At 67.6% G+C, this 14,142-nt stretch overlaps 2 protein-coding genes across 3 annotated transcripts; both read right to left on the bottom strand.

Annotated features, from left to right (window-relative positions):
* Positions 1–324: 324 nt before the first annotated feature.
* Positions 325–2,899, bottom strand: B3GNT3 (UDP-GlcNAc:betaGal beta-1,3-N-acetylglucosaminyltransferase 3). The gene is given in 2 exon segments (XM_037383581.1): positions 325–1,718; positions 1,720–2,899. Coding segments are annotated over 2 exon segments (1,233 nt in total). The 5' UTR covers positions 2,019–2,899; the 3' UTR covers positions 325–784.
* A 100-nt stretch (positions 2,900–2,999) lies between these two features.
* Positions 3,000–12,136, bottom strand: FCHO1 (FCH and mu domain containing endocytic adaptor 1). Of its 2 annotated transcripts, none has more exons than XM_037383531.1 (28): positions 12,073–12,136; positions 11,384–11,469; positions 10,687–10,778; positions 10,527–10,601; positions 10,293–10,434; positions 10,062–10,214; positions 9,874–9,978; positions 9,158–9,256; positions 8,955–9,051; positions 8,764–8,808; positions 8,597–8,669; positions 8,494–8,515; positions 8,350–8,404; positions 8,079–8,257; positions 7,974–7,998; positions 7,817–7,879; positions 7,677–7,719; positions 7,475–7,566; positions 6,764–7,375; positions 6,426–6,544; positions 6,223–6,328; positions 6,034–6,145; positions 5,782–5,940; positions 4,728–4,860; positions 4,415–4,614; positions 4,166–4,230; positions 3,922–4,086; positions 3,000–3,305 (listed from the first exon to the last, which is right to left on the bottom strand). In XM_037383531.1, the coding sequence occupies exons 2-28, from the start codon at positions 11,408–11,410 to the stop codon at positions 3,283–3,285; spliced, it is 3,081 nt and encodes a 1,026-aa protein (XP_037239428.1). In that variant the 5' UTR covers positions 11,411–11,469; positions 12,073–12,136; the 3' UTR covers positions 3,000–3,282. The 2 variants fall into 2 exon arrangements, with proteins under 2 accessions (XP_037239428.1, XP_037239429.1); XM_037383532.1 differs by having other exon boundaries at positions 5,782–5,937.
* Between the last annotated feature and the right edge of the window lie 2,006 nt (positions 12,137–14,142).

The raw sequence follows: 14,142 nt of genomic DNA, 5'->3' as shown, positions 1-14,142 counted from the left end.
GTCCTCATGTGCCCATAGAGCCATTGCACTGGCTCTGCCACGGTGGCACCCATGGCACAGCACCGCATGGTACCCGTGGCTCAGCACCCCGAGGCTTGGGCAGGTGGCAGCTGTGACCATGACACCATCCTGCCAGGCTTTGCTGTTAAATCCCCCTCCCATGGCCCCGGGCCCGGCCCCGTCTGCTCCCAGGGCCAAGCATCCCACCGGGGCCAGGGCCACCATCACTGAAGGTCATCACCAGCCACACAGGCTGGGGACAGCCAGGGATTTTGGGGACTCTGCAAAGGGACACACACACACACCCCCCCAGGGCAGGGCCCTCACTGGGGGTAAATGCCCACCCCAGGGGGGTCAGGGGTTCCCCTTGCTCCCACCCTGAGCCCACGGTCTCCCCCCCCCCAAGCCACCCCTGTCACCCAGGAAGGCTCCAGACACCCTGTCCTCATTAACAACATGGGTTCATTTATTTTCCCTCCAATGCCTCAGGGCTCCACTGGCCGTGGGAGGGCAGATTTGGGGTAAAACCAGGCAGAAATGGGCCAGGATGGGCACATGGTGGCACTCAGCAGTCCCCATGGTGGGAGCTACCACAGATGCTGTTCTGCATGCCCAGTGAGACCATGGTGGATGTGAGGGGTGGCCCCAGGGACTGTAAGGACCCTCCCTCACAGTATGGAGGCACCGAGCAGCAGCTCCCAGGGATGTGGGAAAAACCACAGCCCACGCGGCCCTTGGGTTGCACCGGCATTTTCCCCCAAGCTGTCGGTCCTCCTCGGCCCCCCTAGAAGATGCTCACCCTCCTGCCACAGAGCAGCTGGGGCTCGTGGATGGCCTGCCACATCACCGCCACCTCATAGGGCACGAAGCGGTGCACCAGCATCAGCTCCCGGTAGTAGCAGGGATCGAAGGAGTCTTCGTTGGCTTGCACCCCCACACCCATGGTCCGGATGCCAGCGTGGGAAGCAGGCAGCAGCCCTGCCTTCTCCAAACACATGCCCAGGTAGACGTCATCGATGGGGAAGAGCCTGATGTCCTGTGATTCCCGGGAGATGACGCGGGCAGTGAAGCCGGACATGAGCATCCCACTGCCGCCACAGTAGGGTGGGTACCGCCTGGAAGCCAGGAGCTGCATGGGCACAAAGTACTTGCTGCGCTGGAGCCGGACGGGGCTGTTGTTAACAAAGAGCTGCCCCACCATGAGGTGTTGCTCCTGGGCACCCTGGGTGGCCATTGCGAAGCGAACAACGTTGTCAGTGTTGACGAAGACGTCATCATCCCCATTGAAGATGAAGCGGACACCGGGGCAGTGCTCCACCAGCCAGGTGTGGAAAAGCACCTGCTTCAGCGTCAGGTTGAAGAAGGTGTCCCTGAAGTCCCACTGCAGCACGTCCCCGTGCTCCCGCTGCTCCAGCCGCAGCAGCTGGTTGAGCTTCTTGGCATCCCGGGCACGCGGGGCTACCCCCACCAGGAAGACTCGGCGGATGAAGGCTCCTTCAAAGGTCCTCTCCTGCCCCCAGGTCTTACGGATCACCTCCCGCCGCTCGTAGTTCACCGGTGAGGACTTAATGGCCAAGAGGAGGAAGATGCTGGAGGACCCCTGGGGCCCCCCGCACTTGCCGGGGATGCTGAGCAGTACTGGGAAGGACCGGCAGTGCTGGTACCGCATGAAGTCCTGCACATGGCCGGGCAGCTTGGTGAAGCCGGAGATGTTGTGCAGAGGTGTTGGCCATGCATGGGGCAGGAGAGGGCAGAACCCGGAGCGGGGGGAGGCTGGGGGTCACCTGGGGGCTAGGGGGGGTGCTGTGCTGAGGGGCCATGCTGGACCACAGCTGGTCATTGTAGCAGAGCAGGTAGCAGAGGCCCAGGAGCCCCACGGTGACCAGACCCCACAGCTCCAGCCTGTGGCACCACAGGGACATGCTCTGCAAGAGATGGGGAGTGGGTTTGGCACCACTCGACGCCGCAAACCCGCGGGCATCCACAACAGAGAGATGCCCCATGCCAGGGCACAGCATCTTTCCCTGTGGAGCTGGACCACAGAGCTCCAGGTATGCAGAGGGGAACGGGGAGATGCCCCCCACCGTGCTGCACGGTCACACTGTGCCACCGGCAGCCAGCGAGGTGTTTGCTGCCATGCAGGGAGCGCCCGGGCTGGGCAGGGCACCCTTGGGTGCAGCACAGGGTCTGACACCTCCGGCCGCGCCAGGAACGTGTGGCAGAACAAGGAGAGCAACAAAATGCTGGTGCTGGGATGGGGTCATTCTCCTTTGGGAGACCAAGCACAGCCCCAAACCTGGGGATGACCAGCAAGGGTGTGCAGCCTCCAAGGACCTGCAGCCCCCCGGGACCCGCTGGCACGGGGCAGGGACCCAAGGAGTTTGCACTGGCTCATGGCATAGGGGGGAGGTGGTGGGGTGGTCCCTGCTGCAAGGAGCCCACCTGGGTTTGCTGCCAGCAGCCCTCACCCTCAGAGACAAAGTACCAGGACAGGGGTCCCCCGGGCAGCACGTGGGGACCCCAGCAAGAGCTCATCTGCCGCTCGTCCACCGGCACCACGCAGAGCCCAGCCAGCCGGGGACGGATCCGGCACCAGCTCGGACCCTGCTTCACTGCAAAGAGCCATGAGCCCCCACAGAGAGCCCCCCACACCCCCCTGGTACCTTGTTGCAGAGCCAGCTCGGTGCCATCCTTACACTGTGCCTCTCCTGGAGCTGGGAGTGCGGTGGCCCCAGCGGCACAGGTACCTCTGCAGGGATCTTCCCCCTGCCCGCCCGTCCGTGCGCCCACCCACCTGCCGCAGGGGGGACAGTGGCACCACGGGCGCAAGGAAAGGGCTTGGCCAAGCACTGCTGGCTCCCTGCCTCAGCTTCCCCCAGCCTCGCAGCACCGCGGTCCCCGGGGAGCCGTGGCACATGAGCCAAGCCGCGTTTCCAAGGAGCCTGGAGGCCCTGGGGATGGGCGTCATGGCAGGAGGCAGGCGGGAGCCGGCGGAGGGGTTATTAGAAAATAAAGTGTTTAATAAAAGAGCAGCTCCTGCTCCCTTCACAGCACAGGGGAGGGTGGAGGGGACCGACCGCCGGGCAGCAGGAGACGACGCAGTGACAGCCACGGAGCGGGGGGCTGGAGGGAGAGGAGGACGAGGAGGAGGAGGAAGAGGAGGAGGAGGAGAGCAGCTCCCACCCAGCGGTACCCCCTCCCCAACTGGCCTCCATCCAGTGTTTCAAATTCACACAACCAAGGGGAAGCCCGGGGGGCTCAGAGGGTCCAGTGTGAGGTGGCTCAGGACCCTGCCAGGTAGATCCCTGTGGAAGAAAGGCAGTGAGGAGGGACTGAGAGGATGGGGGGCATGTGGCCAGCATGAGGACAGTCATCACCGAGGGGCCAGGGCTTGATCGGCCCCAAACTGGGCTACCAGCACCCTCCCTGGGCTGGGCATCGCCCAGTGAGGGAGGAACAGAGCTTGGGGTGCTATGGAGGGGACCCCATGCACCCCAGGGCCACAGGAAGCAGGGAGGGGACCCTGTGCACTTGGGGAAGGGACCCCATGCACCCCCCCCAGGGAGCAGGGAGAGGACTCCCATGCACGCTGGGCAAGGGAACCTGTGCACACCAAAGAGCAGGGGAGGGATCCTTCCCACCTTGGAAAGGGGAGCTCATGCACCCCAGGGCCATGGGGAGCAGGGAGGGGACCCCCATGCACCCCAAGGAGCACAGAAGGGATCCTGTCCACCTTGGGAACGGGAATTCACACACCCCAGGGAAGAGACCCCATGTACCCTGAAGAGCAGGGACCCTCTGCGCCCCCCTAAGGACAGGACCCCTGTGCACCCTGGGGCCACTGGGGATGGGGAGATGACCCCACATCCCCCAGGGCAGTGGGGAAGGGAGCCCACACCACCGAGCCCCCCCCAGCTGTACCTGTGGCAAACCTCTTCTTGACCAGTGACATGCGGTACCCAGCGCTTGCCAGCTCCACCTCGACGCCTGACAGCGTGCTGCCCTCGCTGCTGAACTGAGCCGCCACGGGGCTGGGCTTACTGGGCCCACAGAGGGGCTCCCAGCTGGCCGAGAGCTGGCCACACCCTGGGGGGAGTACAGCAGAGGGGTTGGGGGGGGCGTGGGGGCTGAGCCTGCCCTCCAAGCAGGGCGAGCGCAGCCTCACCTCCCTGCCCCGGTGCACCCGGGATGTCCAGCAGCCTCCAGAGCAGCCTCTTCTCCTCCAGGTTCCTGCCGGGACATGGGCATGTACCCAAGCCCCCAGACCCAAACCACCCCCCAGCTCCAACCCATCCTCCCTGTTCCCACCTCCCCACCCCATCAGCACCCCCATTTCCCAGCTCAGCATCCCCCTCTCCCACCCTGGGGGGGTGGGGGGGGTGGTACCCCTGGTCCTGCATCCCCCCTCCCTTACCAGCTGGCCGCCGGCTGCAGTCGCAGGTTGGCCACGGGCTCGTCCACGGGCAGCAGGACGTGGACGTTGGCGAGCGGCACCGGCAGGGCCAGGGCGCCGGCATTGTAGCCGTACTCAACGTTGACCCGCGTCGCACCCGGCGAGCAGTCCCAGCGCACACACAGCCGCAGCGGTGCTGAGCCGGGACCCAGCCGCGAGAACTTGGGGGGGGGTGGGGGTCACGGAGGGTCTGGGGGGGCACCGAGACCCTTCCATCCCCAGGAGCTGGGCGGGGGTCCCAGGGGTCCCAGCTCTCCCCCCTCACGGGGCTCACCTGGTATTTGAGCAGAGCCACGTTGTAGTAGGACGCGGCCGGACTCTGCTCCGCTTGCTTCTGCAGGTGCCCGGTCAGTGCCGCCATGTTCAGCCAGAAGTCCTTGGTGCTGGGGTCGCTCTGGGACGGGTCGCTGGGGGATGGGGTCAGAGCAGCGATGGGGCCTGGGCACCCTGGGAGACCCCAGGTACCCCGTGACCCAGCTCCCCAACACTGCACCTACTGGCTCCCAAGGATGCCCAGGCATTCCCAGGAAACCAGGCACCCCATGTACCCCAATATAGCACTCCCCATCGCTGCATCTACCAGCTCCCAAGGATGCCCAGGCCCACTGGGAACACCACGTACCCTGGTACCCAGCTCCCCATTACAGCATCTACCAACTCCCAAGGATGCCCAGGCCCACTGGGAACACCACGTACCCTGGTACCCAGCTCCCCATTACAGCATCTACCAACTCCCAAGGATGCCCAGGCATCCCCAGGAAAGCAGGTACCCCAATATAGCACTCCCCATTGCTGCATCTACCAGCTCCTGAGGATGCCCAGGCATCTCCAGGAAACCAGGCACCTCATGTACCCCAATATAGCACTCCCCATCGCTGCATCTACCAGCTCCTGAGGATGCCCAGGCATCTCCAGGAAACCAGGCACCTCATGTACCCCAATATAGCACTCCCCATCGCTGCATCTACCAGCTCCCAAGGATGCCCAGGCTCACTGGGAACCCCATGTACCCCAATGTACCGCTCCCCATCACTGCATCTACCAGCTCCCGAGGAGGCCCAGGCCTCCTAGAAACCCCAGAAACCCCAGTATCCAGCTCCCCATTGCAGCATCTACCAGCTCCTGAGGATGTCCAGGCATCCCAGGAAACCAGGCACCACATGAACCCCAACATACAGCTCACCACCACTGCATCCACCACCTCCCAGGATGCCTGTGCCCCCCCCAGCAACCGCTGTACCCCATTACCAGCTCCCAACCACTGCATCCCCAGCTGCCAGCCTGCTCAGGCATCCCCACGGTGCCACGGTGCCACTGTGTCCCCACACCTGTAGAGCAGCTCGGCATTGGGCAGGAACTGCTCAATGGCACCGGCGTTGAGCAGGCGAAAGCTGAGCACCGGGGGGGCCATGCTGCCGCTGAAGACACGGACGATGCCAGCGGGGAAGGACATGGTGAGCTCCCCTGTCACCTTCACCAGGCAGCTGCTGGAGACACGTCAAGGGGTCAGCAGATGCCCCAGGTGGGATGCAGCAGCTGAGGGGGGGGCCTGACACCCCCCAACCCCGGGACCCCCATACCTGTCGGCGTCGCGCCCCTTGAAGTATGCGTGGACGTACTCGGTGAAGGCAGTGGCCACTGGGAGCGCATCCTGCGAGCCCAGCACCACGGGGCTGGGACCCCGCGACAGCCCTGGGGAGGCAGATGGGGTCAGAGCCTGGATGGGACTCCCCATGCTATGACCCCCCCCTCAACCCCCCAGGACCCACCAAGCGCCGGCTGGGAGACAGCAAAGAAGCCCCGCTCGCCCAGGCTGGCAGGTGCCGAGTGCGAGGGGCCGCAGCTCCAGGAGGGCGAGGGGCTGAGCGAGCGCGACTGCAAGGCAAGACGGTGTCAGCCGGGGGGGTCTGGGTTTGGCCCCCACTATGGGGGTCCCACAGCCCAGCCCTGCTCCCCCCCACCAGCCACGCACCAGGTCGGTGTTGCTGCCCACGGCCGGGCCGCCCGCTGGCCTCTTTGTGCGGGAGCGGCGAGGGGGGGCCACAAGTGGGACCTCCCGGGGTGCTGCGCTGGGCCAGGGAGGGAGAGCATCTGGGGCGGGGGGCACAAACAGGAGGTGAGGAGAGAAACCCACCATGGGCAGGGCACCCCCAGTGGCACTCCAGCAGGGTCTCACCAGTGCCGTGACTTTGGCAGGTCTCAGCTGAGCCAGGGCTGGGTGAGACCCTGCACCCAGCTGAGGGGGGGGGCAGAGTGAAGCGTAACTGGGGGGGGGGAGGGGGGTCCAGCTCCTGCCCCCCTGCCACTCACTCGGCTCAGGTGGTGGGGGAGCTGCCGGCGTGCCACCCTCGTTCAGCCTGGTCCCCGACCCTTGGCAGGTCCATGGAGAGGGGCTGGAGGACTCCCCCCCGCTGGGGGGGGCGGGGGAGGAGGAGGAAGAGGAGGCCGAGTTGGAGGAAGGACAGGGCAGGGGGGCCTGGTCCCCACCGGGGCTGCGGGGTCTGACCCATGGTGGGGGCTCCCCAAAAGGGTCAGGTGAGGGGGCTTCTCGGTGTGCTGGGCCACTGGGGCAGCGGCTGCGCCCCCGGGGCACCGACCCCCCGTTCTCCCAGAGCCCCTCGGCCCCGGGGCTGCTGAAGATGGCGAAGCTGGGGGGCTCGGGGAGGCGGCCGGCGGGGCTGCGGGGCCGTGGCACCCACGCACTGGGGTCCCGGGTGGCGGTGCGGTGGCAGGGGGTCTGGTAGGCCACCCTGCTTGGGGAGGGGCTCTGCGGCGTTCCCGGCTGCGGGGTCCAGGGTCTGGAGTCCGGGGAGGGTCCGGGCGCGGGGTGCAAGGGCGAGTCCAGCCCCGAGTCCTCCACGTTCTCCGGGGAGGAGGAGGAGAAGGGGGAGGAGGAGGAGGTGAGGACATAGGTGCGGGGGGCTGCGGGAGACCCCCGTGTCAGAGCACTGCGATGGGGGAGCCATGGCACCCCAGGCACCGGGGTCCCCCAGTGCGTTCCCCGCTCCCCCAAATCCTCACCCGGGAAATCCTCTGCTTCAAAAGCCGACTCCAGTGGGGGCCCAAAGAGCGCAGCGGGGGGCACCGTGTCCAGAGGGGCTTTCCCAGGGCCGCTGCACCGGGGACAGAGCTCAGTGCCCACCCGGGACCCCCCTGGGGAGGGGACTCGGGGACGGCAGCATGGGGTGCAGCACCCCACAGCAACCCACTCCCTGCCCCATACCTGTTCACCTGTGCTGCCGGGCACCCCCTCCCTGCGCTGTCACCTGTGGGGAGAGGCGACACGCTGGTGGGTGCAGTGGCTCTGCCCCCCACACCCCCAGGATGCCCCCGCATCCCCAGGACCCCCCAGCACAGTCTCACCCGCTGCCAGTGATCCTTCGGGGTCTGCATCGCTCGGGGCCGGGGTCAGAGATGCCACATGCCCTGTGGAGGGACAGGGACAGGCGGCGTTAGGGGACATGGAGCCAGCGGGACCCCCAAAACTGCAGCTGTGCCGAGCCCCCACGGTGGCACTTACGGGACGACTGTCGCTTTACGGTGCCCTGAAAGAGAATGGGGACAGAGGGTCAGCTGGCCCTGGCACGGTCCCTGGAGACCCTGCAGCCCCCCCACCAAGGCTCACCCCAAGGCTGGGGGGCAGGATGAGGTTCCCCACGGTGGCCTTGAGCTGCTCCATGGTGGCCTCGGCGCTGCTGGCCGCCTCCCGGGGCTGCACCGGCTTGATGTGGACGTAAAACTTGCGAGGCTCATCCTCGTCGTAGTCGGAGTCGCTGGAGGAGCAGACATGGTTCTCCGCCTCGGCTGACCCCCGTCAAGGCAACATCTCGTGCTCAGGGACCCCCCCAGAGCCCCCCAAACCCCACCCCCGCACACGCACTCCAGCCCAAGGATACTGTGGGCGAAGTCCGGGCGCACGGTGAACCCGTCCTCGTCCACCTCCGGGCAGCCCTGCGGGGAGATGCTCACAGAGGCGCTTGCTTCCCAGTTCTCCCAGTGTCAAAAAAAACAACCCCGGGGGCTGGCACTGGGACACTCACCACCTCGGCATCCAGGGATTCCCTGGGGAATGACAAGGGCAGCGTTAGATTCCAAAGAGAGGAAGGGATGCGGGATGCAGGGGCACAGAGAGGGGGATCTTACACAGCATCACGATCCCTCTCCTTACGGCTCAACCCAGGGATACGGAAAGCTTTACTACGGCTCCTCTTGGGTCCTGGGAAGCAGGGCAGGGGGGCACAAAGTGGTGAGCAGCTCCCCCCACACCTCAAAATCCCCGGTGTGGGGCTGCTGGATGCAGACGTACTTGCCTTCCTGCGCTGGGGCCAGCCGGTACTCGTCAAAATCCAATGCTCCTGCCACCAAGAGTGGGATCAGCCATCAGTGTCACAGCTCCATCCTCACACGAGGGTGATGCTCCCCCTCCTCGCATGTGCGAGGAGGGGGAGCATCACCCTCGTGCAAATGGGATAGCCCACCAGGATGCTGCCCACAGCCTCACCTGGCCGCTCTCGCCCCGTGCCCTTGCTCTCAGCAAACCTCCGCAGCAGCATCTCGGTGCCGATGTTCTCCACGTTTTGCTTGAATTCTTCATGCACCTGGGGAAAAAAAAAAAAAGATGGGGCGTTGGCATGATGCTGAGAGTAAAGGAGGGGGGACAGCTCGGGGCTGTCTCCATCATTGTTCACTCCCCTGGGGACACACCTGCCCGATCTGGACGTGGGTGTCCTCCACAGAGTGCGAGTAGGAGCCAATGAGACCTTTCATGTGGCGTAGGTGGGCTTCCTCCACCTCCTGGAAGCGCTGGGGGGGGGGGGGGGGGCACAGAGGGGGTTATCCAGGGTGTCGTGTCCCCAGGGGTCAGCGTGTGGATAAGGGAGCGGGACTCAGGAAGGGTGGCGTGTCCCCAGGGGTTGGCATGCCCAGGCAGTGGGGGCTCAACCAGGGTGGCATGTCCCCAAAGGCCAACACTCCCAGGGAAGGGTATCCCCAGGAGCTGGCATCGCCCAGGAGAGGGGGGCTCAGCACGGCTGGCATGTCCCCAGGTGCTGGCATCAAAACAGAGTGAGGCTCAGCCAGGCTGGCATGTCCCCAGGTACTGGCATCACCAGGGAATGGTGCTCAGCCCAGGTGGCATGTCCCTGGAGGTGGGCATCACCATGGGACAGGGCTCAGCCACGGTGGCACGTCCCCAGGGAACAGGGCTCACTCAGGGTGGCACATCCCTAAGGGTCAGCATCCCTGAGAAATGGGGCTCACCCAGGGTGGCCTGTCCCCAGGGAACGGGCTGACCCGTGCCACCACTGCACTGCACGGCCAGCACTGGCAGCCTAAGCAGTGCCTGTGCGAGCCCTGCTCCAGCTGCTGCTCCTGCCCACCCTGCTCCAGCTGCTGCTCCTGCCCACCCTGCTCCTGCCCACCATGGCCGAATCCAGCATCCTCTGCTCGAAGTCAGCCCGCGCCGCGTTGTACTTCTCCACCGCCCGCCGCAGCACCTCGCCCGCCTTCTTGGACTTGAGCTCTGCCTGCGGGACCGAGCGGGGGTCATGAGCCACCGGAGGGGACAGGGCCCACCGAGGCAGGGGGACAGGGCCCAGCCGGGTCTCACCTTATCGATCTCCTTCTGGCTGGTGCCCTCCTTGCGGAGCCGCTCGTACTCCTGGCACTTGCTGTGGTAGCTCTCCTTGGACTTGGGCAGCAGCTGGGCCACCCCGTGCAGCAGCTGGACAGCCTCCAGCGTCCCCGACACCTCCTCCTTGGACTGGGGGGGACACACACACAGAGGGGGTGGGCAGGGGGCCACAGGGTGCAGTGGGAGGGGATGCGGGGGACACGGTACCTTCTTGTGCACCCGGCCTTGCTCCTCGCCGTAGCGCGAGATCTCCTTGATGAGGTCGTGCAGCTTCTTCATCAGCTCCAGGTGGCACAGGGCCAGCTTGTCTGAGGAGATGCGGAAAACCTCCCAGAGCGGCGCGAAGGTCCTGGCCGGGGGGTCAGGGGGGGTCGGGACACGGTGAGCAGGGTGTCATGTCTGTCACCCCCCCATCTCAGGGTGCCCCGGAGCCCCGCTCACCCCAGCTGGGTGCCGTTGGTGGCCATCTTAGACAGCTTGACCATGGCCTTGGCGTAGTTCTCCTCAATGGCAGCCCTAGGGACAGCGGGGAGGGGGCACAGGGGATGGAGCCCAGCGATGCTGGGGACCCCCCCCTCGCACCCCCCCCCCCCCTCGGTACCTCTCACGGACGAAGTCAGCCAGCTCCTTGGTGGAGATCTGCCCGTGCTTCATGTTGTGGTAGAGCACGTCAAAGCCGTGGTTCTTCTCGCCCTGGCAGGGGACCACCCTCAGCCCCCTAAACCCCACCCTGGGGGGTGTGCAGGGGGGTGCACAGAGGCCCCCACACCACCTCCACCAGGGGCATCCCACCAGAGGGTACCCCAGACCCCTGGGTTTCCGGGGTGAGCAGAGCAGGAAGCCATGGGTGCAATTTTGGGTGCTGCCCGTGACCCCCCGCCCCCCCCCCCGGCACACAGGGGTGCCTCCCCCCACCTCCCCAGCAGCATTGACTGGGGGCTGGGGGGTGTCAGGGTGCCGGTCAGCCCACATGGGGAAACTGAGGCAGAGGGAAGGGGAAGGTGCAGGCAGCTGCCAGACCCGGCAGAGACCAAGCAGGAAGCAGGGGCCACGCTTCACCCCCACGTGGCGCTGCCAACTTCCCCCCCGCGGCACTGGGGGGGGGCACCATGGCCGGGGGACCCATCACCTGCACCCCAGCTCCCCCCATCCCTCAGCAATTAATGCACAGCGCTAATGTGAAATTACCAGTGGCAACAAGTCTCCCCCCCCCCCACTCACTGCAGGACCGGGGCGCCCCCCCCGGCAGTGAGCCGTGGAGGGTCGGGGGCACCCATGGGTGGGGGGTCCAGGCTTACCCAGAAGTGCTCGGTGAAGTAGGACATCTTGGAGGGGGGGGGAGGGGGACAGCGGTGTGGGGACCCGCAGCTCAGCTCCCAGCACCCTGGGGACACACCTGGCCCTTAGTGAGGGGGGGGCCTGGGGGGGGACCCCCACACACACCATGCCTGCACCTCCCGGTGTTTATCGGTTTTACTGGCAAAGCACAGCCCCGTGGCTATGGAAACCACTGCCCCGCCCAGACCCACCGCAGCCCCCTCCCCAAGGTGTGCAGCACCCGGGGGGGGCCGGGGGGGGCCACCGAGGCAGCGCCTGGGCCCGACACCAGATACGCAGCTAAATAATAAATGAGCGGCTGCTCTGTGCTGGCGGCTGCTGCTCCAGTGCCCCGCCATGCTGGTGGCCCCCAGCCCCCCAAACACACACACCCCCCCCCCAGTCAGCCCCCTCCCTGCTGGGGGGAAGAGCCTCTGCCCCCACAAATGGTGATCCAGCTGCCTGCCCCCCCCCCCCCCAACTCTAAATGCACCGGCAGCTGTACTGGGGGGTCACCCACCGGAGCAGCCCCCCAGCATTCAGCAGGGGGGACCCCCAGGCTGTGCCCCCCCCCCCCCGGGTGTTCCCCCCCCCCAGCTCCCCATCACAAAAACAGGAAACCAAAATATCGTGCGTGGCTGGGAGTTGGCGGGGAGGGGGGGGCACTCACCCGGGGCTGCTGGGGGGCTTGTGGGCACCCCCGATCATCCTCGGTGCACTGGGGGTCTGGGGGGAGAGAGAGGGAGGTTAGGGCGCACCGCAGCCCCCGCTCCTGCCCACCCGCCCCCCCCCCAGCCCCTTTGCACAGGCTGAGCCACCTGTGTCACGAGTGGGGCGGGCTCAGAGCAGCCCCCCCCCAGCTTCCCCGTCAGGACTGGGGGGGAACGGGGCTGGGGGGGACACGGTGGGGGCTCAGGGCGGACCCCCACCCGCCGTGGTCATGGGCGGCCGTGGACTTGCTGCCCCCTCCCCGCCGGTCAAGTCCCCGGAGGGTGACAGCGGCCACCGAGTCCCCAAGCGGGACAAGGCGGAGGGGGCACGGGAGGGGGTGAGGGGGGCGCATCCCACCGGGCTGTGGCAGGGACGACCCCCCCCACCCCAGGACCACCCCCAGCGCGCCCCCCCGCGGCCAGCCCCAGCCACCCGCAGCGGTGACCTTCATCGGCCTGGGGTGTGGGTGACCAGGGGGGGGGCCCCGAGGGGTGCGGGGGGGGGGTGGGGGTGGAGGGGGGCGGCGCAGCCAGTCTGGCTCAACGAATGGCTGCACCTGCCCGGGCCGGGGACTCCTCGGGGCGGGGGGGGTCTGTGCATCTCACCCCCACCGGGCAGCGGGGCCTTTGGAAGGAGAAGGGCCGGGGGGTGGGTGGGTGTTGGGGTGTGCAGATGCTGCGCCACCCCCCCCCCCAAAAAAAAAAAAAAAAAGAAAAAAAAAGGAAAAAAAGGAGGGAAAGCACCGAGCCCTGCACCTGCAGCGGGGGGGGTCGCGGGGGGGCTGCCCGCAGCACCGGTGGTTTAGGGGGGAAGAGGCTACACCGTGCACGGCGCGGAGGGAGGTTTATTGGGGGGGGGGGGGGGGCGCGAAGCACCGGGGGCTGCCCCGGGCGCCGCGGTGGGCTGCACTGCAGCGGGGAGCCACGCACAGCGCGGGGGTCTGACCGGGGGCGCGGGGCTGCCCCGGGAAGGGGCTGCTACAGCGGGGGGGCTGCAGCCACGCACCGCACGGAGTGGCACGGCGGGGCCGGGGTCTGCACGGGAGGGGGGGGGGGTGTCTCCCGCTCCGGTACGCGGGGCCCCGGGGGTCAGTCGCTGCTCCCCGCCCGCGGGCGGGGCCGGGCGGCTTCGGGAGCCCCGCGGGGCCGCACTCACCTGCGGGGCCGCCGCCGCCGCCCCCGCCCCGCTCCGCTCCGCCGCCCGCCCCCGCGCCCGCTCCGGGCCGCGCGCTCCGGGCCGGGACCGCGCCGGGGGCGAGGGACGGCGCTGGCCACGCCCCCTCCCGCCGCGCCGCTTCGCCATTGGTCCCCACGCCCGGCAGCGGTTACCGCAGCCAGCGGCCGCCGCCTCTCATTGGTAGAGCCGCCGCCGCGCCGCGCGCGGGGAGGGGGCTCATTTGCATTTTTTAAAGCGGCCCGCCGCCACCCTTCGGGTGGTGTTGCGGGCGGGGGGCTCGCAGCCACCTGTACCGGTACCCTGCCCCCTGGGGCTCCACCATCCCGGGCTGCCACCTCGGGCGCTGCCAACCGTGCCACCGCCCGCACCCCCCATGAACCCCCCCACCGACCCGAGGGCTGCAACCACCCCCCCGCGGTCCCGGGCCCGCCCCCACCCCCCTTTCCCCGGTGCAGCGCCCCCCGCCGGTGCCACCCGGTGCCTCGCACCCCGCTGCGCTCATGCCTGGCTCCGGCTGACACACGGGGCGGCAGCGGCACAGCTGTGGGCAGCGGATGCCATCCAGTGGGTGGGGACCGAGGGGGCTTTGCCCCCCAGGAATCAACCACAAACATCCCCCAGACTTGGGGACCCGGCCCCGGGGTGCCACAGCCGCGAGTGCTGGTGGCAGGGCTGGGACAGCCAGCCAGGCTGGCGCGTCACGCGGTGGCATTGGTTACGTTCCCTTTTGTCCCATCGACGCCTGCCTGGCCTCGGGATGGTGCGGCTGTGCCAGGCCACCCGGTGCCACCAAACCACCCAGCGAGGACACGGGGTGGGGATGGAGGGGACAGTGGCCAGCCAGCCTCCCCTG

The sequence above is a fragment of the Falco rusticolus genome, chromosome 4 (genome assembly GCF_015220075.1).
Source record: "Falco rusticolus isolate bFalRus1 chromosome 4, bFalRus1.pri, whole genome shotgun sequence".
NCBI lineage: Eukaryota > Metazoa > Chordata > Aves > Falconiformes > Falconidae > Falco > Falco rusticolus.
The sequence above is the reverse complement of the archived record's forward strand: the minus strand, read 5'-3'. Positions and strand labels throughout refer to the sequence as shown.